General features: G+C 45.8%; 1 protein-coding gene and 1 long non-coding RNA gene across 3 annotated transcripts in view; both read right to left on the reverse strand.

Moving 5' to 3' along the window:
• Nucleotides 1-23,544, reverse strand: part of LOC144148712 (heterogeneous nuclear ribonucleoprotein 27C-like) — a 51,121-nt gene extending 27,577 nt beyond the window's left edge. For both annotated transcript variants that reach the window (XM_077680231.1, XM_077680230.1), the window contains exons 1-2: nt 23,378-23,544; nt 23,063-23,174 (exon numbers count right to left, since the gene is read on the reverse strand). In XM_077680231.1, the coding sequence (XP_077536357.1) occupies nt 23,063-23,091 (29 nt within the window). In that variant the 5' untranslated portion in view covers nt 23,092-23,174; nt 23,378-23,544. The remainder of the gene's footprint in view (nt 1-23,062; nt 23,175-23,377) is intronic.
• Nucleotides 18,844-20,599, reverse strand: LOC144149054 (uncharacterized). Its single transcript, XR_013318151.1, has 2 exons — nt 20,349-20,599; nt 18,844-19,877 (listed from the first exon to the last, which is right to left on the reverse strand). It is a non-coding gene; the product is annotated as an uncharacterized LOC144149054 (long non-coding RNA).
• Nucleotides 23,545-26,016: the final 2,472 nt, after the last annotated feature.

A 26,016-nucleotide genomic window follows, 5' to 3' on the forward strand; every position in this document is an offset into this window, starting at 1 on the left:
GAATACGCATCAAAACATGGGAAAGTATTTGGGGGGGGGGGGGGGGGGGAGCGGAGGAGGGGGTTAGATAAATGTTGGGTCGTACTAGTTTAAAGTTTGATCAAGCGGAGTCATAACGGTCTGCGTCTACTTTCTAAATCACCAAAGTAGATCTAGCTGACCAAAGGTGCGGGTTCGAATCCCGGCCGCGGCAGCCGCTCTTGCGATGGAGGATAAAAGCGAAAAGCGCTCGTGTCTTCGAGATTTCGGCGCATGTTAAAGATCTCCAAATGGTCAAAATTAATCCGGAGCCCTCCACTACCGCTTGCCTCATCGCCTGTGTAGCACGGGCGGGTTAAACCTCATAATTCAAACTAAATCAGCAGAGCAAGCGCAAAACCCCACAGCGAGCAAAGCAAATCTTGCCGCGCGCAGGTGCCGGGGAGCGTCGGCTGTTCAGTTGTCGGCGACAGCAGCGCCGCCGCTATACCGGTTTTATTTTCTGCGCGAAAGTCGACCCGGCGGAGCAATGGTACAGTCAGTATATTATCTCTATGAATGGTAGTGTTCTAGTACACTGTAGCAATGGGAGAGGCCGCCGCTCGGGCCACTCTAAAACTTCTAGTACACTCTAACATAACACTGTAAAACGGAGAATAAACATAATGAAACTGAGGCAGCAGTTAGCACCACATTTTTTTTGTACCCTCTCCCTAAAGTGGTTCCAGCTAATGTAGTGAGCCATAAACTCCCACAAAAGTCGCTGAAAAAAAAAAAACTACAAAAATCACCGGTGTGCAAGTTCTGAAGCCGCAAATTTTTTGTTCCTTTTGCCACACCTCCATTCCAGCTTTTTTTTTTTTCTGGCGCAGATTTGCAGTTATAAACTGAATTTGCTGTGTACTTCACTGCTCATGCTATTATCCCTGCCCTTGCCAAGGTGCATGGGAAAATTCAAAACACCCAGTTTCGCGGGTACACGCTGAAATTGCAGCAATTTGCGCTCTATAACAAAAAAAAAATGCAGAGGGAATGCACATTACTATAAGCCAGTTCTTACTCAGAGCTTCTGGAAAAAAAAAAACAGAACATTTAGATAAGCATGACAAAGCTTTAATTTTTCAGCTTAGCCAAGCGTTGCATTGAGGCTTGCAAAAGCTGGCTTTTACAACACTTCACGCTCTATAAAGAAAGAATTCACATTATATTAAGTCATTTCTTACTCTAAGCTTCTGAAAAAGACGAAACACTTCGATCAGCACATGTACAAGTCTTTTTTGTGTAGCAGACAATTTTTCAGCCAGTGCTGCAATGCCGCTTACAAAAGCTGACGTTATGCATTACTGCGTAGCAGATAAGGGGCAAACTTTTATGTTTTGCACTATTCGCCCCGAGCGCGAACACAGTCGGCCCCTGGCGGCGGCGGGACGAACCGCTCCTAGTGTGGATGACGCTCTCGCGTCGTCTGCTTTTTCACGTTGCGTGCGGCGCAAGACGCGTGCTGCACACGACAAAACAACCAATATGTGTGCTCGTTTAGCAGTAAGCAATGACATAGTTACCTCTGCTTGCGCATTTCCTCTAGAAACGTAATAATCAGCGGCCGTTGCGGGTTAGTGCGCTGGTTTAATTCCACGAAACATCTTCGCCGTGGTCACCGCTTGAGCGTGAAACGTGTTATAAACATTGCTTCCACACATTGCACTTTTCTTATTTTGTTGAGTGCAGTCGTCTGCCGTTTCGGGAACACCGAAGGGTGCTTTTTGAAGGTGGCGTGGTGATTATTTAAAGGATAAAAGTTTAGTACGCGAAACGGGTAAGAAGCGATAAGACCTGTGCATACGCGTGCAAATTCCACACCCTCGTAAAATTGCGCTGTGCTCTTATAGAAAGAAGAAACAAACAAAAACATTTACACTGCACACGACCCGTGCGCTATCGCCCATACATTACCGGACACGTATTTTACACCCGCAAGCGCCTGTGTGACCGTGTCCTTCCCGTACCTTTTCTAAAATAAATACCCTTTTTGGACAGTCGTTGTTTATACTGAGGAGGAGGAATAAACATTTATTCAACTGTATCGAGTTGCTAATTTTACGTATTATTTAAAATACGTTTCTATGGATGCGCAAGAGTAGTTAGGCGGGAGTTTTCGGTAAAATTAAGTAGTTGTGAGTGTGCGTCTGCCATGTGGCATTTCGTGTGTCATTTTCATATATATCATTTTCAAATCCGACATGAATCCCCTTATCCAGAAACGTCTCACTCAGCATAACCAAATGCCTAATATGGTAAGTCTTAACCTCTTAAGGTGGACCTAAGTTTAAAGAAAGAGGAGAAAGCGCGTAATATAATGCACGTTGTTGCCCACATGTGTGAGGGGTGTGTGCCATGACTCGCTGGGGTTTTTTTTTTTTCATTTTTTCCCACAATGCTTGCTTTCAATACAGTTTTGAAAAAGGCGAGCCACAATTCCTGGACAATCTCGGACCAAAGGGGGGTTAATCAGTTTTGAAAATACGTGGTAAAGTACTGCTTTTTCGCCGCTACAGAACACGACGCCTAGTGTAGTTTCGATTGTAAGTAATACTGATAACCATAGTTTGGCTTTTCGCGGTACATGCGTTCTCTTCTCGCTGCTTTTGCAACGTTGGCAGGACCCCCCCCCCCCCCTCTTTCCGAAAAGTAAATGCACATAATTTCATTTTTTAACCAATCCTCAAGAATTAAAGGCCAAGACAAAGGCGATATTCAGTTTACAAAACAAAGTAGTTACCGGTAACCCGTTGCGCTGATTCGCAACGAGAAATAAAAAGGAAATGTTTTATTGCATCTGCAACAGAGCAACTTCTTTTATTGCCATCTTTAGGGTTCCTAAGCGACCTTATACGCAAGAATGCAAACACATCTCGCTGTTGCAGGCACCTGTTAGATTTTAAAAGGAACGCAAATGGTAAACAGAGCAGCCGTAATAGAAAATTTGTGCTCACTGTGAGGTCCCAGAAGCTTGGTTTGAACACTAAACCTGCTTGTCACTTTGCGAAAACCTAGCTAAATATGCGAAAACCTAGCTAAACATGTTGATTGTGCTGCGTGCGTTGACAATTCAATTCGCAAGTGCACTTGCGACGAAAGCCGTACAGAAGTGATCAGAAACCGTTATTCATCAAACCTTCATTCAGAGTCGATAAAATTTCATTTAGAAGACCCGTTAGAGCGGTTACGTTTATATATCTCCGCTTATCAAAATTCAGTAATTTTATGTTGCCTTTTGAACACACAAAAAATATCGTAAGCTCTTAGAAAGAATTTCGAGGCATTAATTAAGTAGTGTTACAATTTCAGGGCATCCCACAAATGCAAGAATGCGTCATGCTACCACTGAAAGCGATTGGGATTGCCGTTGTAAACTGAATTTTAGCGATCGAGGCTTCCTGATTTGTTTCTATTTATGCTTTTATTGAAGGCTCAAAGCCATAGTCTGGAAATATCGAGCTTGCTACGAGCCACAGCGTACACAGCGTACGAGCCACATTGTCACAATTACGGCCATTCTGAGATTCCCGATGAGTCGTCGCTTTTTTTGGCGGAGTAATGAAAACTGACTGCCGCTTCCATGCTATACATTGAACGTTGAGGAACCGAACTACATTATACCACTCTTGTTTGCACCTTTTGTGCGCACATACGGCGAGAAAAAAGCACGAAGCGCGCCCTCAGTGTGCATTCTTACGGGCCGCTCATCGGAGCATCCACACTAGCAGCGCGACGCTGTCGCCACCTACATGTCGAGCTCGCGGCGAATACCAGGCTTTGGCAAGTCTTTTTGTACAACAGATTTAATTTTTCTGCCTTTTTTTTTTCGTTGAAAGTTACAAGCTAGTTTTAAACTTTACAGAGTAAAGTAAAGTAGAATCGTGGCTAACTATTACATTTTACTGGGGTCATGCTTGATCAGCTCATACGTTACAACATGATGCCAAGGTGCACAACAAAAAATAGAAATATCAAGCAATAAAAAGAGACCGGGATGCCCAGCGGCAAACGCACAAAATTTCTAAAAAAAAAGGGGGGGGGGGGAAGGCGATTCGCAAAACAAACAAAAAAAACTTCTATATTCCTCTTTAATTTTCGACTTTTCAACAACAGTTTCCTTGTTGCAGCTTCATAGTACCTACAGGTGGCGCGTCACGCGTCGAATTAAGTTCAACGACATCCATTGGTTGCGACAGCTGCAGTTATCTGGCAGCCATTACCTCTGCGATGTGGACCGGGGAAGTGGGGCTAGCATGCAACAGAAATCTTTGCGCGCCATTTTCCCAGACCTCAAAAAACAAAATTTACGAAAGAAAAAAAAAAGAGAGAGAGAGCCCCCAATTTTTGCTACGATGCTAAGGAAAATCTTACTGCCCGTGTTGAGACCACAGAGCGCACGGAAAACACTAACGTCACGGATACGATACTGACAGCAATCGACGAGCCGGCAAAAGTAAAGAATTTATTCTGACACGTCACACAACAATTTTTGCGTCTCCGCCTTCACGTATGATCAATGACGCCAAAAACACTTCGTAAACAATAATGAACACTTCAGACCGTCTCAAGGCTACAGAATGCCAATTTCCGATCCTTATCTCAATGCTCATTTGGCTACAAACAGAATGCCGCATACACAACCCGACTATCACTATCACTAAACGCTGCCGCGGCGCATTCCAGCAATCCTCGCGGCGTCTTGCCACCAGCCAGCGCGCTCCCCGCGCAGATGAACCAACAATCCGGCCTCCCCACTGTTGACGAGGAAGGCTCCCGCCAAGCGACAACTCCCGCCTTCCTTTCGGTGAACACAAAAGACACAAAAAGTGAAAATATCCCATCCGCGGCGTGTACTACTTTCACAGCGCGTTCTAAAGTCATCTTGAGGCTAAGAAACGTGGATGTGATGATCGCGAGGAGGGAGAAAATGCTACAATGAGTCGCAAGCCTTCGTCATGCCGCGCCAGCACCATGGCCGCTGCTCGGCCGATAGGCCATGGAATGGCCGCCAAATAGAGAGTTATAGCAGATCGGAAAAACGGTTCCGATACGGTAACGTCTACCGTCTGGACGCCACCGCGCATGCGCAGAACCCTACCGTACCGGAGCGACTTGGCCACTTGGCCGCGCGGTACCGAGTAGAGAGTTTTAGTTTGGCGTTTTTACGCTCCGCTCAGCAGCTAAGCGGAGCGGGAGTGCGACTGCGCATGCGCTCTCCGCTTAGCGGCTAAGCGGGCTAGCGGAGCGAGAAGCACGGTCCGCTAAAACGCAGCCTTAGCGGACCGTCGCGGCCCTCTCCGCTAGCGCGGCGGGGCGGGGCGATGCGGGCGCACTCTCGCGCGCGTGCGACGACTTTGCTTATTCTAAGATGGCTGCCACGCCTCCGACGAGCGCCGCGGCTTCAAGGTCTTATTTGACGCGCAAACCGCGAAAGCGGTTCTGAATCGACGAGGGCTTATGTTTGCTTCGAGAAGTGGCGACTGCGAACCGATTTAAAAACTACACAGGACTATTAAAGTTCACTACAACAAAACGCCGCGTTGGATCCTTGCCATCGAAAAGGATTCGAATGGATCTGGAACGCAACTTTGTTGGCTCTTTTGTGGCTATCATCAAGTCGAAAATTTATTTTCATTCATTGTAATTGACCAGTAACGCAATACGATTGCACGTGTTAATACTTAAAAAAATAAGCTATAAGTACTGGTTTTACTTTGTTAAAGTGGCGAAATGGTTTTCGGTTCTGTTTCATTAGCCAAACTTGGCCAGACGGCGCTGCTAGTCCGAAAGGACACCTGCCCTTCAGGGGAGGAATTAACCGACCGTTTCGGCGGGTGAGGATGAGCGCTAGGCGGATGTGACGTCACGTTTGTTCCCAGCGCTCCCGCGCGGTATGTTTACATTTTTCCGAGTGCTGCCTACACGGCGTGCGCGCCGTAGAGATTCAAGTAGCCGCGTTGGACTTTTGCTGTCAACGCAAGTGTGATGGTTGTCGCCCTGGCAATCGTCGTTCAAGGGCTCCAGCGCCTTCTGGTTCTACGGCTTTGCAATCAGCTGTGGGCGTTCAACCAGTTCAACTGTCCGCCATCGGCCGACTCAGGTGAGCGCTCATTTTTGGCGGGTTTGCAATCAGTTCGCATATCTCCTACTGAAAAGCTCAATTGCTTTCTGCTCGCTTCAGTTATATTAGCGACGTTTACGAAATTCTTAACGGCGCGTTCTCACCGTCTTGCGTCATTGTCACTGTTTATGCTGCTCTGTTCGCCTCTGTCGGCGATCGCGAGCTGTTGACGGTTTGTTGCACGGCGCAGAAACTCGCTCTCATGCAAACCCGTCTCGCCCATGGCGTTTCTTTGTCTCTTCTTTAATGTGGCGTCATTAAAATCACTTGTTAGCCTCGAGGCTTTTTCTAGACAACGTGTCTTGTGCTAACCGTGTTGTAACGAAAATGAACTTGCAAAAACGACCTATTGGTGAAGTTAGGAGCGTGACAGGAGGCTGTTGGGAAGTTTTTCGTGTGTGCGTGTGGTTCGTGAGGGCGTTGTAACACACTGCTTTAGCCTGTTGCACTCGTTACTGCATCCAGCACTTTTGCTTGCCAGGAGTGCCTGCCAAGGGATGCTGACTTCGTTATGTGTTTTCATCTTTAATAGTGAGGCCAGTCGGCGTTCAAAACCAATGGAAATTCAGCGGGAACGACCCGGATAACGCAGGGCGGGCAAGAGCACTGCTTGTGTGGTCTTCTCTGTCGTTTGACCTTTTTTTACTCATCCTAGACTGTTTATTTACTGCTGCCTGAACGGTGTTTCATTCCTCATGTTCCATTTCTTTCTCTTGCAGCATCTCTTGACTGCAGTCACGGTACCCCTAGCCTGCCTGCAGCACTCATCCTGCCATTCCAGTGGGAACTAATGTTCGCAGGCCACTTGTCACAACCTAACGGGTTCCCGCACTTGCCTGGCTTATAATTGATGGTATACTTTAGATCCACCATTGCGTTCTCACTCTGCGTACATTTCAAGTGAGGGTTTACAGTAACACGGTAGTTGATAGCCATGAAGACAGCAGCGTGTGTACTGGAAATCAAACTCAGTTATTTAGGCCAATGTCAATACCACCCTGGTCTACGTATCCATTCCAGCCTGACATTTTCAAGCACAAGTTTTTCAGTAAGTAGTGAAACAATGAAGAGGTAGGGATAGCTTATGCACTGCTTATTTACTACCTTTATTTTTTTACTGTTGAAAATGTATGGACGATGCTATATGTACCACCTAGTGAAGTCCCACCAGAAATTGTTATATGCACTATCGATATCGCGCAATCTATGAGGCAGGCTGGCGTGACCTTCGTGCAAACGGCATCGTACGTGGTTTCCGTCACGACAAAGTTTGCACTGTAGTCTTGGATGTGTAATGGGTTATGGCTGACCACAGGGCTGTTTACGGCGCCTTTCACATTCCAGTGGAGGCAGGCACAGAAATTACGTGGTCGGCCAGGACACAATACATGGTGTTGGTCAACACCGTAGATATACCGTGCCTTGGCTGCCCACGTCATTTTTTTTTACTTTTGAGTTTTGTGTAAGCAAGTATGTATCTAGTGCCCCTATGCTGTCTATCCTTGGGTTTTGTAAACCCTCTAAATAATATCACACGGTAGCTTTATTCATCTTCACGAGATTTCTGAGGTGCCAGATTGCTCAGATCTCTCATGGTCTCCTGTGGCTGCAGGGATGTACAATGTCTGGGGCTCGATTCCTGGCTGCCGAGGCTGCATTGAATTTACAAAGCCAAAAAAATTACCTTTTGTACGCGATGTCTTGGTTTACGCTGAAGATCCTCGAGTGAGAGGTCTACTACGCTGCCCTGTGCCTCGTAGTGCGAAGTGCCTTCAGTTTTACTCGATTATGCAGCAGTCAATTAATGCCTGCTCATGCAAACTCTTGAGTGCAAACGGGAGAAGGTGCGCCTACCTTGCCTTGAGCTGCTAGACCAAGTTGGCTTTTTCACACGACGTCTAAGCTGTGCGAGAAAGCCATACAAGGCTAAGAATGTTGTAAAATACGCCTTTTATGTGAAGCAGCTCATCCATAGCATTTAAAAAAAAAGCTTAAAGGAGCCATGAAGACAAAACACAAGTTTGTGTTATTCGAAAGATTTCGTGTTTATAGGGCCCCCAGCGCTTGTCCGCATGCAAACGGTGCTTTATTCACTGAGAAATTAATTAATGCAAGTTAAAATTTTGATTTTCCCACTAAATGCGTTTTCGTGGTCTGCAATGACATCACAGGGCCTTGTTTACCGTTAGTGAACCCAGATGACACCACCACACCGTGGCAAGCCATTTTCTGCCCTTGGTTTGTTTGTGAACGTATTTGTACCTGGCTTGTTTTGTTAATGGAGACAATCGTTTCGTGAAACATGGTGCTCCCTCGACAAATACGGTCATGCAAGACATCATCACTTGCGTCAATCGGCCAATGTCGTCTGAAACAACCCCAAAGCCCCGCAGTCCTGTGCAGCTAGACCAAACATAGTGCAACAGCAGTACGCATCGGTACTTCTATGTTTACGTGTGCTTTCGTAACCTCCACTGTTTGTCCCACCATTCTTAGTGCTTTAAAAAGAATGTGCCCTCAATTTAAGCGCAAATAGCTCGTTCTGCAAGCTTATAAGCTCTGCCTAATTTGCGTTTGCCTTTGCCGCTCTCCGCCAATCGCAGGGCTGTCTGGTATGACATCATAGGTTCTGTTGCGAAAAATGAGCTAGTGGGTCACATGGCCATTCCCTTTTTTCCTAATTATGTAGCTTATTTGAGCAAAGTTTACGGTAAAAGTGGTGTCAGTATGATTTTAATGAGACAATCTTTTGAATGAACCAAACTTGTGTTTTCTCTTCATGGCTCCTTTAAGGCACATTATTTTGCAATGCGATCATTAAACGTTTTACACCCTCCTACCACCCTGCTTTTATTGTTAATAAACGCGCTTTGTATTGTAGACACAGGAAAATGAAGCAGGAAGACTTATAGATATTGTTTTCAGCTGCACAGTGTCCCAGGCTATGCACCTGATGTAATGCTGTTTCTTCATCACGGTTTGCATTGTGCTTTGAAACAGTTTGTTACCAAGATCCAAAGACTCAGTTGGAGATTTCATGTCATGAATGATACAAAAAGATCATCTGTGGAAGCAATGCCCATCTTATTCTTGTCATTTTGTAGTTTATGAGAGCTGCTGCATCCAAGCATTGTATGGTATATTTATGAACTAGAAAATACATGGAAAAGGCAGTCTCTAAGCTGGAGGAAAACTGTCGAGTAGCATCTGCATTTAGTTTAAATAGTGGCGTGTTGCCCAACTGCTGGGCAAGCGCTACTAATTTTATGCCATGTGAACTCTTAGGCGGTTACATGTTGATAAAAAAATTACGTGCTATCTTCAGTCATTCACTGCAACTCGTTTGTGCTCATGGGGAGCATTCGGAGTGTGACGCTTAGCATGACAAAAATCAGAACACGCCTAATCAGTTGGACTCAAGCTATACCTGGTCATGATGCGTCTACTTCTGAATGCTTAAATACCTGGTCATATATGAAAAACGGCCAACTTAACAAGCTGAAGGAAAAGAAGCAGCCCCACCCCTTCACTGTAAAATAAAAAGAATGTTTGCTGGTAACTAAAAATAGGTCTGCATCCAAAAGGTCCAAGGGAGGCTGTTGTTTCTTACGCATTCAAGAATACATCAATACTGTTATTGTTTTACAATATAAAGTGAATTTTTTTTACACTACTTCCTCGGCTTCAGTTGGTGTTGTCCTTTCTGGGTGACCTATGAGACCAAAGGTACAATGTAATTAACAGCACGGCAATACTGGTTGTAAACGTGATACAGAAAGAGCACAAAAATATCCATGGCAAAACTCAGGACTTTTGTTGTGTTGTTTTTAATTATAATTATTAGTTAATTTTGTTTCGTCCTATGGCACGATTCAATTCTCGAAACCAGCTTTCCTGCGAAACTTATTGAGCACATTTTTCATACCAGGCAATATTATGTGCAATGGCTGCACAACACTTTCTGCCTGAATATAAATGTGGCCAAAAAATGTCTTTGTTATTTTGAAGCAGGCAGTTTTCATTGCCAGTCAGACAAAATGGGGCCAGATGCCATCTGTGCAGAACCGCATGTGACCGCACCATGGGAAGTGTTGTCCAGTTTTTTGCAAATCACTTGTTAGCCCTATGGGAACCACAGCACGTCTAGTGACCGCCATAATCTTTTTCTCAGCCATATAAATTGACGTGAACCTTTCTCGTCCTTATTTAAAACAGATTTCCTTTTTTATTGTTAGAACCCTTTTTACAGTAAGCGCTATTTTTTTTTTGTAGAGAAAAGGAACTGCCACCTAAAGAAAACCACCTCTGTTTCGAAAATGATATGCTCAAGATTAGTATCATACTACACAATGAGAACATATAAATGTTAAAATGTAAAAAATTAGCCATATACACAAATAACTTATGAAGTGTGCCTCTGGGCAAATTGGTTTTCAATACATAAACAAAGGAGTGCTTCAAAAAGAAAGAATGGTCTGTTTCACAACAACCTAAAATGATGTTTTGGCTCTGAGGAAGATTAAGTACACTATTTATATGGTACTAGGAAATGTCTAAGCAGCATTCCTGATTCGCCCAGTCTTTCTCCGAGCATTACTGACAGTTTCTCTCTTGTTGATCGAAGGAAGTAGTGAAATGCACTGAAAGCATCAAATCTGCATTCGCACCGTTCAGTTGCATGGTCTGGTTCATTAACAAGGAACCACACGACGTACAGACATGCTCGCACGTCAGCTCAGAGTTGCGTATCGAGAAAGTCTGGGCGAGCTAGAGAAGCTGTTGAGGAAATATAAGCTTGCCAGTCGACACAGGTGTTGTACTTAAACATCAGTAAAGCAAGCATTATGGGCCAAACCAACGATGCCAGAAATAGCTACATTCATACTGGGCAAGTGTTCGAACCACTGTGGTGGGTTGACGCCACGATCATAAAGTTGCCCCGCCAGCTTGACAGCCCTGGCGCGAATTTTGTGTGTCAGTCCAGCCCACAATTGAAGACTTCCACGTTATTATTGTGATTTGTGGCAGCCAGATTGGTGGGATCAGCCCATGGATGATCGGTCAGAAGCAGTGACAAGCAGCCATGTTGACCCTCCGAATGCTTGAAAGTACGTGAACACATATAAAAAAGTGTTTCTGACTGCACCTAGATAATGCTATATTGGTGTTGGGTATAGCAAAATCTGGCGGGACTGTGGGACTTCACTACGTAGTACATATAGCACGTCCAAAATTTATAATAGGTTACATCAATACTTTTTCACACTTATAGGTTTTGATCATGGAGTATCCACAAGCTCGAATCCACACATTGAAAACTGGGAACTTTTTACTGCAAAGCAGTATATGTCTAATCCCCCCAGTTTTCATTCCGGTGTCATCGATTTACTCGGCGCTGCTCCGGGGTTCCTCCTCACCACCGCTCACCCCTCTTTCACAACTATTTTCCCCCTCGCCTCTGCCGATGCCCCTTTGGCAAGTTACACAGTCGGCAGCTAACAGCGGTAGTGCGGTTATCAGATGATTGCGAAAAATAAACAGAAGCAGGGACTGGCGTAAAAATGCACTCATGATTACTACACTCCCTAATATGAAATATGTGCGCAGCGCGAGCTGCAGTCTTTTCGGTCATGGCGCATTTCTGCTGAGTCTCAGGAAGTGTTCGCGTTATCAGTGAACATACGGTGGCGTGGGTTACTCTGCTGCTACCTCGTAGTGCGCCGCCGCCGCCGGCCACCATGTTGCAAATCATTTTCGAACCTCCCGCGCAATAGTCACATGGTTCGGATTAGCCCCGCACAATTGAGCAGCGAGCATGTTGCTGCATATGGTGTTTGAACCACCCGCACAAACGTCACGTGGTTTGGATTAGCGGAGAATGGAACAGCGTCTGGGGAAAGTGTCAGGGGGAGGGCACTCCTTGGTGGCGGTGCATAAGACGTGCGAGGGAAAGGCAGTGAAAGAGGTGACGCCATAGCCGCACGTGTCGTACTCCCCTTCAGCCTTCGCCAGACACTCTTCTCCGTTTTCTTCCTTTCGTCCCTGCTGTGTTCGCTCACTAGGATACGTGGACAAAAACAGACGCCGCTCTCGCGAAGCCCAGGTAGCGGTTACCAAAGGGCAGCCCCCTAAAACGACCGAAACTCACCGTCACTGTTGATGCTCAAATTCACTTCGCCAAATAGCTGCGAATCCCTGCCGGTAGAAGAGAAACTTCCCCAGTGGGAATGCCGGCTTGAGCCCATATTTCTTTTTGAGCTTGGAAGGCCTTCCGAGCGACATTTTCGCCGGTGTCTTTCACGCCTAAGTATGCGCCATCATCGGTGGCCGGTTTATGCGTGCACAGTTTGCGGGTAAAAAAGGGGGGTGTGCACGCACAGCTAGGCTTCTTGCCGCTGCTACTGAAATGCCGGTGGCGCTGGTGCGAGATTTAGATGTCAAAATTACATGGCTCAATGCAGTTAGTTGGCTGTCCACCTTAATCAAGCGGTTCGGGTGGGGGTTGATGTGTTACACATACATCTTACACACACAGGAAGATCCATACGAGCGGGAAGGAAAACGTACAGCCACATCTTTGTCCTGGAGAATAGAGCTCAAGGGCTTTAAGGTTTTAAATCGTTATGTGACGGATGCATGCCGTTTGTTTGGAGGACGAAGAGCAAGAATTGAAGCGTTGGCCCGATCACAAGCGCCAATGGGCACAAAAACAACAGAAAGCTGCTGGCGGCGCCGTTACCGAATCCCTTCCGGATGAACAACAGCTTGCCCGCTTGGAACGCCAGCGTGAGCCAATATCACTTCAGAGGGCTATCAGGGATATTTTCGACGGTGTCTGTCACTTTTAAGCACGTGCACATGTCTGGCTGCCGGTTTACGCGTGCGCAGGTTTGTAGTGAAGAATAGTGGGAGGGAGGAGGGGGGGCGGGCACGCGCAGCCATGGGTTTCTTGCCCGCCCTGATGGATGGAATGTCCGTTGTGCTGGTGTGAGGTTTAAACGCGGACGTTAAACGGCCCAATGGGAACTGTCCGGAGCCCTTAGTGGTACAGCGGATTGGGTTTGTATGTTAAGCTATGTTCAGACTACCGACGCAAAAGCCGCATCGGGATCTATGGACGAAAAAAATGGCATGTCACGCAGTTCGTTTGGCTGAGACGTGAAATGACGTCATTCTTTAAAGTTATTACGACAGTTGTGGCAACAGTCTGAACCCGGCGTTACACAAAGAGTAAGATGGTTACGACGCGGGAGGGGCATAGGCAGGACCATGTTTATATGCAAGAACAAAGCTTGGATCCTTCAGAGGTTCATTCAGCTAATTGGCTAGGAAGGATGCTCCATCGCAAATTACGACAAACGTGTTTTGTTTCGTGCACTCCGTGGACTGCATCCAGCTTTGCAGGTCATCCTTCACACAGTGGAAGGGCACTCATTTTTTAATTGAAATTCAGTGCAGATGAGGTTGACAGAAAACAAAAGGACTATGCTGCACTTCAAAATAATTAACACAGAATAAAGCTTCTTCCCACCACAACGAAGCATGTAAAGTTGAGCAGCTTTATGCGGCAAAAATGGTTTAATATACCAAGTAATTCAGAGTACGAGGAACTGCCTACAAGAAACATGGTAAACCTTTCGCCAGTTCGTACCTTTCGTGTCTTTCGTTACGTGTGGACTCTTCATGCAAGTACCAAGAATTTTATCACGGTAGTTGATAGGCACACTTAGCTGCCAATTGTTGCAGGGGTCCAAGCTGAACGGAGATGCATGCCTTCTGTGAACGAAAAGTTCAACCCTTCTGAAGTGCAGCCGTACAGTAACAAAGGAAAACTGCACACCTTTGTGGGAAACTTGGAAGTAAGGAAATAAGAAAAATTTGTCCTTCGGAATTGTTGTCAAGCATTTTCATCGCAGAAGCTTGCTCCGTCTTGGGTGTTACCCCGTTTGTCCGAGATGAGTTTTGTAGTAGAAATTGTACATTTTTTTCTAGTGGGTTTCACAAAGCGGTCAGGGTGATAAGCAAAAGCACATCAAGCACCTCAATAAGAAACGCTTCCCGTGGTCGTAATGGAGCCAGCATCCCTTGCATTATGAAACCATTGTCTGTCAGACTGCGCCATTCTGACACGGTCGAAGCAGTTTAGATTTCGGACTTTGACTCAAGTTGCAAGAGTGAAAGCTTCGAGTTAAGGAGGCACATCGGTCTTTGATCAAAAACATTATTTTTACAGGTATGACAATAAATTTTGGGGGACATGTAGTTTTTCATTCTGAATATAGCTATCAAATTTGTTTCTGTGTAATGCGATTATATACAAATTTATTTGGATTTTTATGTTTGATTTTACGACAGCCTTTATAAAAAAAACTGCTGGAGGGACGCTGCTGAACAAAGTACCGGTGAACTGTGCACAAGTCAAGGAGTGCAATAATACTAACATTATCATTCTGTAGCAGGGGTTACAACCATTTGAAGTTTGGGCCTAGAAGGTGGGAACCAGAAAAACTGATGTTGCCGTCCAGGCCCAAACTCCAAACAGCTGTTACTTCTGCTACAGACCATATATTATGATAATGTTAGTCTTATGGCAGTCAGTCCTTGATTTGTGCACAGTTCACCGGTACATTGTTCAGCTACATCCCTCCAGCAGTTTTTTTACACGCTCTCTCTTTACCTTCTTTTTTTACTGCTTTTCATCTTTTTTCCCATTGTTCCCCTTCCCCACGTGTAGGAAAGCAAACTAGGTCACAGCCTGGTTGACATTCCTGCCTTTCCTTTACTTTTATTCCTTCCTTCCTTCCTTACAAAGGCTGTCAAAAAATCAAACATAAAAATCCAAATAAGTTCGAATATAGTTGTTTTACACAGAAAGAAATTTCATATCTACAGTTTCAATGAAAAATCACACCTATCCCTCGATTTTTATCGTCCTAACTTTAAAGCCCATGTTTTTTTGGTTTAAGACCAGTGTGCCCCCTTAAAAAAATAATTTGATTTTTGGTAGACAGCTCGGTAAAAGACCTCCTAAAAGCAAAGATTGAGGTGTGTTTCCACCATACTACTCTAGGGTGCTGGTGGCAACTGCCCGGGATGAACGTCTTTTAAACTTTATTTCAGGAAATGAGTGAAGGTCAATCCCCTTTTACGGTGGGGCGCTACATGAATGGTTCATTTTTAGCCACTAGATCCAAATGTCATGTCTTCATCTTCTCTTTAAGGGGTTTTGGCACCTCCCCTTAAGGGTGATTGACCTTGACTTGTGACAGCCACGCAGCACTTTTTCCATTTGTAACATCCTGCCGATTTGCAGCCCCACTTCCAGTTTGGTTCCTCCTACTGTGCACTGTGGAGTACAGACTACTGGGTGGTAGTAGTGTCGCCAGCAAGCAGTCCTCTAGCTCCCACGTTGCTGTTCATCTATTCCATCCAGCCACACGCCTGGTTGACGGGAAAGTACAGTGGCTACTAAGACTCCCAACCCTTAATTTCGTCCATTTGCCTTATTCTCCCTCCCTGTTCGGCTGTGTGGGAAGGTTCAGACGCAACTGCTGTGCTCCTCTACTGCTCCCTTTCCTGTCCAGACAGTGCCTCTCCAGATTTCCTTCTCTGCAATAGGCATGTGCAAATCTGTGGCTGTTGTCAGTTTCATCATTGCTCTTTGCTCTCCGTTACTTGTTCTTTCATGTGTTCATTAATTGACATAATTACAAGTAAAAAAACATGCACCCCTTTGTCTTACGACAACAATGGTTAACTCGGTTTTCTCGTGAGGGATTCCTTGCTTTATTGTCATCTGAGCTTAAACATTGACTCTTTGAGCTATCACTTTGACTTGCACGCAGTTTGGACTTTTGTTCGCAGTAGCTTTGAAACTTCGCCGCTTGATTTTGCATGACGAAAGCTTCGCATTCAACTGCCGTCGTCGTTAGATTGCGAGGTACACTATTTTTGTCTAATTTCAGGACCCTCACACCGCAGAAACGAATCAGGACCCTCACACCGCGAGGGTCCTGATTCGTTTCTGACTACAGGAAGCGTTTTATCTTCTGCACTTCTTCACCCACGATCACTATCATTGTCAGAAAAAGTTGGCTTTTCTGCAATGCCTTTTTGGCATGGCATATTCCACTGGTGAGACATAAAAAGTTTTGCTTTAAAATCAGGGGTCTTCCAGGACTTTTGGTCCAGTGAGTAGCAATCTGCACCTATTTAGAGCCATACAATACTGAGCAAGCACCCTTTGGTCCTTCCTGTCTTGTGCTAGCAGTCTCGTCATCTAACACATAAAGGTGCTCTCGACTTTTGTCCACACTTTTCACTTATCCCACAAACTGACCCAAACTCTTTTGTTGATTTCCAGTTGTGCACGTCACATTTGCATTCAGGGTCACCTTGGGGCAGATAAGTGCCTGTTTGTATTTTTATCAATTGGTATTAGCCACAAAGCATGCTTTGCACTCTTGCGTGAGCAGCGTTATGGGGCCTTGTTGCATGTCCACCAAGTGATGTGATGCCATGTCAATAAACATTCTTCAGTGTTTGTGACGACTTTGGTGTTTTCTTGGCTTCACTTTCACATAGTAAGAGTTCCTATCCATCAAGAAGCATACACTTACAAATGCTAGGTATTCTTTTTTTTTCTTGGAGGTGACATTTACAGTTTCCTTGGCAACACAGCATAACATCAAAACAAACAAAACCAACTAAAATGGCAAATTTGGCATATTTTTAAAAATAATAAACAGTGCAAAAACAACAAAGCACGGGAGAGAGAGAGAGAGAGAGAGCACGAAAAGTGACAGCACTGCCTGTTTGTACAGTTTTGTTGTTTTCGTGCTAAAAATTTTCAAATAAATAAATATGCAAGTAATGCAGATAAAGAAGGGTAACTTTTTATTCGAGCTCGTTCCTTGGACATACAAGTACATTTCTTGAATCAATTGCTGGAATCCTGGATGCAATTTTCGATATTAGGCAAGCACTGGATTCTCGAAGGGATACAACAGTAAGTTGGTTCAATTCTTATTTGCAGTTGCATAGTGCAGTTTCACCCGTACAAAACATTTTGGCCAGTCCAAAGCATTGGTTTAGGTAGAACAAAAAAATGCCTGTGTGCCAAGTTTTCGAAGCATGTCAAAAGATTCATAGGTGGCCTGACTTAACCTATAGCCCTCCATTGCAGTACACCTCATAGTTGGCCCAAGCTATGCCGAGCTTTGCCATGTGAAACCTAAAAAGTCGAATTTTGACGTTTACAGCTATGCTGTGCAATGTATAAGCCAAGCATAATTTACTCTTCAGTATTTTGGCTCTATCCAGGTTTTCTGTTTTACACCACAATCAAAGTGCGCAGTCAGTGTTGAATTGATGAGAGTCAACCCATTCAGGTTGAAAGCACGTAATGCTCTCCAACAGAAATGGCAGTCTTCACATGTGATCAAATACATAGTTCTTTAACACTAAACAAGGGCAATGCAGAATGCCAGGAGCGTAAAATATACTCAACGAGGTGCAGTTGGCCAGTGTGTAATTTAAGCAGCATTGTTTTAAGACAAACGGGGATTGGTGAAACAGCCGTGAGCTTCTGACAGCAGCTATCATCGTGACTGGCCAATTCACCTGAGTGGGGATGTTATGGCTATGTGTTGTAGCTTGAGCGTGTGACCTAATGAATCGCCAAGAAATTTCAAACTCGTAGTATCTCGGGTTGCTTGTACCTCTGGACGTTTTTTCAGTTTAAGGTCACAATGCGCTCCCTGGGTCCACCTTTAGTCAGCTAGAGCCACTGAGCTATAGTGGTGTCAAGGATGTAATGCTGGATTTGCACTAGGGACGTCCTGGGTTTGGTTCCTATGCGGTTTCAACTCTTCCCAAAGTTGTTTTGAACTCAATTCACTCTTTGCACTGCCGGCCAATTTAGGAGCTGTTGTGCTAGCACAGACAGTGGATAGTGGCTGCTTAGTCAATGGGCCACATATTGCTTTCGCGTTGATAAGGTAGCGTTTTCAAGATTATGTGTTATGGTCGGCTACGGTTGCTACATTTAGGGTGCTTAAATCCAACCATGTGCAAGTTGCAGGCCTGTGATAAATAGGTACAGGTGATTATCTAGATGCACAAAACTGCGCTTACTGTCAAGGCATGCCGTGAATTTGTTGGTGGAATGGACATTTACAAACATGCATTGGCATGGTTTACACTGCAGCATAAAAATTGAGGCTCCCTATATGACGACACAAAAGGTGCATTGTACGATTGGACTACGGTAGCATTGTCTATGGGTCAGCCACTAAAACATTCCTCAGAATGCTGGACCCTGTGCCTCATCTAGGGCTCCGTTTGGCGTGTGGTGCCTTCCGGACTAGTCCAGTTGAAAGCATGTATGTGGAGTGCAACAAATGGAACCTACAACGCCAGCGAGCATACACAGATTTCCTTTATGCTTTTAAAATTTCATCCATGCCTCGCCATCCTTTTAAATCAGTTTTTCATGACACATCGATGACTGAACTCCTTTAAAATCAAACATCGTTCTCTGCGCCCTTCTCTTACGGAGTTAGAGAGGAAGCGTCAGAGCTTGCTGTCTCCTTTTTAGATACAATCCAAAGTTCTCTTACATATTTTATAGCACCATGGCATCTCCGCCCTGTATCATGCGACACATCTTTCACACACGTAGATAAAAACCGAGCTCCCACATGTGCAAATCTGCAGCACTTCTTGTATTTGCAGCAGAAGCATCAGTGTTCTGAATTTTATACGGATAACATGACAATTCCAACAGGGACAAGACCACTTTGTTTTGGGGAGCTTTACCCAAAAAGACCATGGCACTTGGCAACGAAAAGAGCCCCAGCAGAAAACAGAGCAAGGCCTCACGGCTTGTAGAGGATGCCCTCATGGTAGAATGAATGATCCAGCAGTAACTGCCTGACATCATGTGATTTCGATTGCCGAGGCGTCTTCGCCGCTGTGTTGGCATTGAAGAAAGGCGACAGGAAAGTGTCCACAAAGTCGTGCGCCAAGGCTACTATTCCTGTTGACAATGTCCAGACAAAAGCCAAAATTACTACTAAACTAGTTTTCTGCACAACAAAGAGGTCACTTTCTTGCTTTGCCAGAGTTAATAACTTGCCCTTAAATAATCCATGCACAACGTATCTTCATCACAGATGGGTTTGGGTGCATCAAATTATTTGTTATACAGAACCTTTTTTACTGCACTAAGCAGTGCGAACTCACAGGAAGCAGTTTTATTTCGTGTAAAGTATTTCCAAGAGCAACGCAATCACTTTGTTCTCTGTCTACCTTACTCATACTATCAATTCTTAAATTTATACCAGCAAATAGATAACAAATAGAAGGAAGAACACAATTCTGCACACGAGATATCCCCAGCTGTTCATTGCTTTGATACTCGCAGAAAGACTTGTAACGGTCAAGCTGGCATAGATCCGTAGATCGTTTGGTTTTGTTTTCACTGGCAGGCATTTCCAGTACACACGCTGCTGTCTTCATGGCTATCTACTGCCACGTTAGTGTAAACACTCGCTTTAAATGTACGCACAGAGTGAGAACGCAATGGTGGATCTAAAGTATACCATAAATTACAAGCCAGGCAAGTGCGGGAACCCGTTAGGTTGTGACAAGTGGCCTACGAACATTAGTTCCCACTGGAATGGCAGGATGAGTGCTGCAGGCAGGCTAGGGGCACCGCGACTGCAGTCAAAAGATGCTGCAAGAGAAAGAAATGGAACATGAGGAATGAAACACCGTTGGTTACAACGCCCTCACGAACCACACGCACACACGAAAACCTTCCCAACAGCGTCCTGTCACGCTCCTACTGCAAGTTCATTTTCGTTACAACACGGTTAGCACAAGGCACGTTGTCTAGAAAAAGCCTCGAGGCTAACAAGTGATTTTAATGACGCCACATTAAAGAAGAGACAAAGAAACGCCATGGGCGAGACGGGTTTGCATGCGAGCGAGTTTCCGCGCCGTGCAACAAACCGTCAACAGCTCGCGATCGCTGACAGAGGCGAACAGAGCAGCATAAACAGTGACAATGACGCAAGACGGTGAGAACGTGACGTTAAGAATTTCGTAAACGTCGCTAATATAACTGCAGCGAGCAGAAAGCAATTGAGCTTTTCAGTAGGTGATATGCGAACTGATTGCAAACCCGCCAAAAAGGAGCGCTCACCTGAGTCGGCCGATAGTGGACAGTTGAACGCCCACGGCTGATTGCACAGCCGTAGAGCCAGAAGACGCTGGAGCTGTTGAACGACGATTGACAGGGCGACAACCGTTCACACTTGCGTTGACAGCAAAAGTCCAACGCGGCTACTTGAGTCTCTACGGCGCGCACGCCGTGTAGGCAGCACTCGGAAAAATATAAACATACCGCGCGGGAGCGCTGGGAACAAACGTGACGTCACATCCGCCTAGCGCTCATCCTCACCCGCCGAAACGGTCGGTTAATTCCTCCCCTGAAGGGCAGGTCGAAAGGACCGGTCCGCTGCGCATTACGCGTAACTAAAACGAGAAAATCGCTCGCCGCTCCGCTGCAGCTTAGCGGGGCTATTCGGAGCGGAGCGTAAAAACGCCAAACTAAAACTCTGTGTCCGTCGTTCGGAAGCGGGCGGCCGCTTTGGAAGAGTTTAGGATACGTACGATTGGCTCACGCCTAGTCGAACGGATTGTAAATATGAGATCGTATAAGAAAATTGAGGTTGCAGCAAGTGAAATCCACGCGATTCTGACAGCTCAAGCAGCAAGCGAAACACGGTCCCGGCCCAACTGCCGTGGTTTGTGTCGTCGAACGACGCATGCCCGATAGCTTCTTTTAGGTTAAATAAAGGCGATACGGCTACTTAACTAGTATTCACAGCAACATGGGGCCCGTCTACAAATGGGCGAGTGAGGAACAGGCGGTATCAGTGCGAGGGACTCTCAAATACAACGAAAAACTAGAAACAGCCAGCCGTATGTACTGAGCTTGACCTACTGGCGCCATCTATTGAAATGGCGTAGAGTTAAACTGCCGCTCCATGTTCACGCAGTCGCAGTTCGAATCTCCGTAGGGGCGTTGGATGGTTTTTTTTTTTTTTTTTTTTTTCCCTAATACTGTCTTTAGCGCTTTTGAGAACTGATAACTAATATTTCAGCACAGGAAGCGCCACAGACTCACGAAAAATTGCCAAACGACGTACAACACAAGTCGCTCCCAGTCACGGTAGCATGGCCGGTAGTTACGGTCTGCTAAAAACGAGCCTTCCCGGTACCGTCCCGTAGCGGCTACCGTGTACCGTACCGGAACGATTTGTACACGCGATTCGCATGCGACTGATCGTCACGACTGTCACCACGACTAGTCGTACGCGTGAATTTGAGACACATGACCCGATGCGTGCATGCGATGCGTCGTCGGCGTCGCTCCGCCCACCGTTTTTGCTCCATGGTCAACAACGACTATCGCTGAGCTGAATTTGTAGATTCCGCGAGTTTAATCGCAAAAAATGGATAAAGCAGGCAATCGTGAAGCGTTTCCTGCCTTCGGAAACAGTTCGCGCACACGCCGGCCGCGCCTGCCAGCTCGGACACTCAGCGGCTCGAACCGGCGCAGACCACGGTAGCAACCGCTTGTCGCTGCTCTTCTGAATCAATCTGGTCGTTGAAATGAAGTTCCACATGCGAGAAAGTAGGTGTTAGTGTGGTGAAAAATTGTGCTTGAGATTGTTATCAGGGCTTATTTTAAAAGCGGCGATCAGATATCTGCCGCGATGCAAGCGTATACGCTGACCGGCCCCCGCGGCGCGCGGCGGGCGGTGCGCCGACCGGTCGAGAGATGGCAATACCTGCGCGGAAGCATCGAAACAGGCTACGCAGATGTTCAACTACGACGATCGCTGAGCTGAATTTGTAGATTCCGCGCGTTTGTAAGCAAGAAATTGATAAAGCAGGCAATCGCGAAGTGTTTTCTGCCTTCGGAAACAGTCCGCGCACACGCCGGTCGCGCCTGCCAGCTCGGCACACTCAGCGGCTCGAACCGGCGCAGACCACGGTAGCAACCGCGCTTGTAGCTGCTCTTCTGAATCAATCTGATCGCTAAAACGTTCCACATGCGAGAAAGTAGGTGTTAGTGTGGTGAAAAATTGTGCTTGGGATTGTTATCAGGGCTTATTTTAAAAGCGGCGATCAGATATCTGCCGCGATGCAAGCGCGGCGGACGGTGCGCCGACCGGTCGAGAGATGGCAATACCTGCGCGGAAACATCGAAACAGGCTACGCAGATGTTCAACTACGACGATCGCTGAGCTGAATTTGTAGATTCCGCGCGTTTGTTCGCAAGAAATTGATAAAGCAGGCAATCGCGAAGTGTTTTCTGCCTTCGGAAACAGTCCGCGCACACGCCGGTCGCGCCTGCCAGCTCGGCACACTAAGCGGCTCGAACCGGCGCAGACCACGGTAGCAACCGCGCTTGTCGCTGCTCTTCTGAATCAATCTGATCGCTAAAAAGAAGTAGCTTATGCGAGAAAAGGGATGATAGTGTGGTGAAAAGTTGTGTTACGGATTGTCATTCGCAGTTACACAGATAGCGGCAATCAAATATCCGCCAGGATGCTAAGCCTAGAGTTTCCAACACCCGAGCCGACCAGAGCAACGCACGCCGGTTGCGGGGTGTTGGGGCTCAGCGGGCTCTCATTGGCTGTGGCCTCACGACGATTGCAACGATGGCACGACTGCATCTGGCTTGCCAGACGCACGTCGTGAGCCTCCTCCGACCAGCGATCGACGCCAAAACGGGTCCTAACGATCAATCGTAACGATCAGTCGCATGCGAATCGCGTGCACTAGTCGTACATGTGTCCAGCGCTTTACTCTCTAATGACGATCAAGATTCCCCAAAACGCTTACCCGTGCTCTTCGTTGTCCCGGCGAGCCATTTTCTGCGGTGTAGCAGCAAAATCCTCCCTGTTCTGTGGTAGCAGCGACGCCGCAGCACCGAACCTGCGACGTAGCACCGAACCTGCGACGCGTGCACACGGGGTGTGCACTTTTCAACCTAATCCGAAGGGGACAGGCTGGTTCACGGGTCTGTGTGAGGGGGTATTGTTATCCCCCTGTTCAATTTTCACAGCCTGCCTCCGCTCCCGTAAAGGGCCCCGCCAAGAGCCCCGTGTACATGGACGCGACGGGGGCGGGGTGAGTTGAGTGGCGGGTTCAGCTTACCTCGACGCGTCCGAGAACCCCGTCCAAAGAATCGAGGTGAGGGGAGCGGCGGGGTTCCCGGAAAAGGGGCTACCGTATCTTCACGATTCTAACGCGCACCCTCTCTTGCTAAAAGGTAGCTTAATATTTGTGTGCTCGTTACAATCGGGCTCAAAACCGAAATAGGCTTCAAATCGGCCAGCAGCATTCCCATGCGCAACGGACACTAAGTACCCGCAAACTCCAACTCAGTCCAATAAAAACAATCCGTCAACACCACGTGAGTGAATTTCGGTGCACTGATTCCTCAATGGCATGCCGAATACCCTGGTCAGCTGTTGCACATTTTTTTGTGCTTCTGCTTAGCCCCTAACGCTTAGAATTATGAAGGCCAAGGCACTTGAAATCGCAGGCAGCTTCAGTGTTGCGCGCTATAACTTTATTTCCAGCAGCAGCTGGATAAGCAACCTTGTGAAGAGCGGCATACGCCAAATAAAATCTCCCTCTTCCAGGTACGTGGTGTCATGTCTTTTCCATCTGCGCAGTACCGTCAGTGTCACATTTTTTTTTTAGAATTTTCCTGCGCGAAGTTACCCGCGCGCTACGACTGGGGGCGTGTTAGATTCGCGCAAATACGGTATTCTGCTCCCCGCGGCCCTCCGACTCAGCCCGACGAGCGAGCTAACCCACCCCCTGCCTCCGAGTTGACTGGACTCGCCGCGACGGCTCTCTGACCCACCCCGTCCGCTTATACATGGGGGGGTCGAGTCCAAAAAACCTGTTTATTTCGATTCAACGCGCCCTCGTCGGGTCAATGTAAACGGGGCTCTTCGATGCTCCGGTACCCTTTCCGGCTGAGTCAATCTCTTCCTGGAAGCATTATTTTAGAGTGTGTAACGTCCATGGATTCGTGTTTAAAAAAAAAACAATATATTAAAGTCACCAAGTAATTATAAATTAACTGTATGTGCTGTTTACCTCACAGCAGAAAATTAATTGCAGAACTCTCTCGAAATCATAACGTAACTCCCAGAAACGTAACGCTCATTGCAGCTACTTTTTGAAACACAGTTCGGAATATCAGACTTTTTGCCGACGTAATTACATCCGCTTCTGCCATTTCAATTTTCATTATGAAACATTACGATGATAGCAACCATTGCTTTAAAATATGTAGAAATGCAGACAAATGTGTATCATTCTTAAGCCGCTTTTCCAGAGTGAGTTTTTGAGAGTCGAATACGGCTGCGAGTCGCAAAAAAACGTTGTATTATTTTATTCCTTTAAAGTTTCTTTTGTTTCTTTTCGACAATGATGTAAATATATACGGTCATAGTGATGAAGGGCCTCTACTTCGCTAATGGTGTTTTCTTTTTCGGATGATGCAAGGCGTACTGCAGCGTTGGTGCGTTTACGTTATTTTTTATTCGTGCTATATTTCCACCTTTAATTTGCGGATTGTTTTGTTTGTTGTTTGCTTTTAGGGGGAAATGTATAGGATCCATATATTTTTGTTTGTCAGATCATTTTTGTTAAAATTGTATTTTTTCTATTTTATTTTTGTGATATTTAAAACTTATGTCCGACCAATTATCTCCATTTAGGCCATTATAACCAGCCACTAAAGGTAAAACTTCCACCAAATCTGCATTTTTGTGGAAATGCAGGGCGTTACACGGCTCGCAATCTCGTAATTTTTATTTCGTATTTTGAGTGTTGTTCAGAGGACTTTTCTTCTCTATTCTTCGGTTTTGTAGGGTATAATATAATATGCATATTTTTAACTTGGTCAGATCACTTTCGTTAAAATGTTAGGTTTCCTGCTTTTATTTTTTTGATATTTAGAAATTCTGTCCGACCAATTATCTCGCTATAATCTATTATTTCGAATAAAGGTATAACATTCCGCCAAATCTGCATTTTTGAGGGAATGCAGGGCAGTACACGGCTTCTCGTTCGTTTCGCCGCTTTTATTTCCTATTTTGAACGTTCTTTTTCAGACTTCTTTTATTTATTCTTGGGTTTGGGGGGGGAGATGTATAAGATGCATATTTTTGATTTTGTCAGGTCATTTTTTGTGAAACTTACATTTTTTCAACCTTTCTTCCGTTTGGGTTTTCAAAATTTTGTCGGAACAGACATCTCGTTACGCTATTATAACAATTACGGGTCCACCGAATCTGCGTTTTTGTGAAAATGCAGGGCGTTACATGGAACCGGTGGTGGGGGCACTCTGCAAAGAATGCTACGCATTAAAAAGAGCCGCTTGTTAGCGTTTTACTGTGTACTTGGTAGTGCCGGCCCCGCAGTTACAGCCACCCGCATTGCGTACAGCTATTATGGAATGGGTTCCTCCAATGACAGTAAACACGTGATAAACATGCAAACAAATTTTGAAATGAACATTACGAATCATTTGCTATTAGTAGTGAAACACTGCCCAGCGGATAAGCCTTCGGAAACTTCCGAAACCCAGACGCAAGGGTTGTGCACTTCCGGGGAGGCTCAACGGAAACATGACCGTGGCGAGAGCCTCTTAATAAGTTCCGCTCACTAACACGGCCATTTCAATTAAGAGAGTTGCTCAACATGAAAGAAGAGCAAAGACAAAGGGGAAAATTAAAAAAAAAGGAAAGAAGTAAAAACGCGAAACAAGAAAA

The sequence above is a fragment of the Haemaphysalis longicornis genome, unplaced genomic scaffold (assembly GCF_048455015.1).
Source record: "Haemaphysalis longicornis isolate Haplotype H1 unplaced genomic scaffold, Haemaphysalis longicornis Haplotype H1 scaffold_8, whole genome shotgun sequence".
In the NCBI taxonomy this organism is placed as follows: Eukaryota; Metazoa; Arthropoda; class Arachnida; order Ixodida; family Ixodidae; genus Haemaphysalis; species Haemaphysalis longicornis.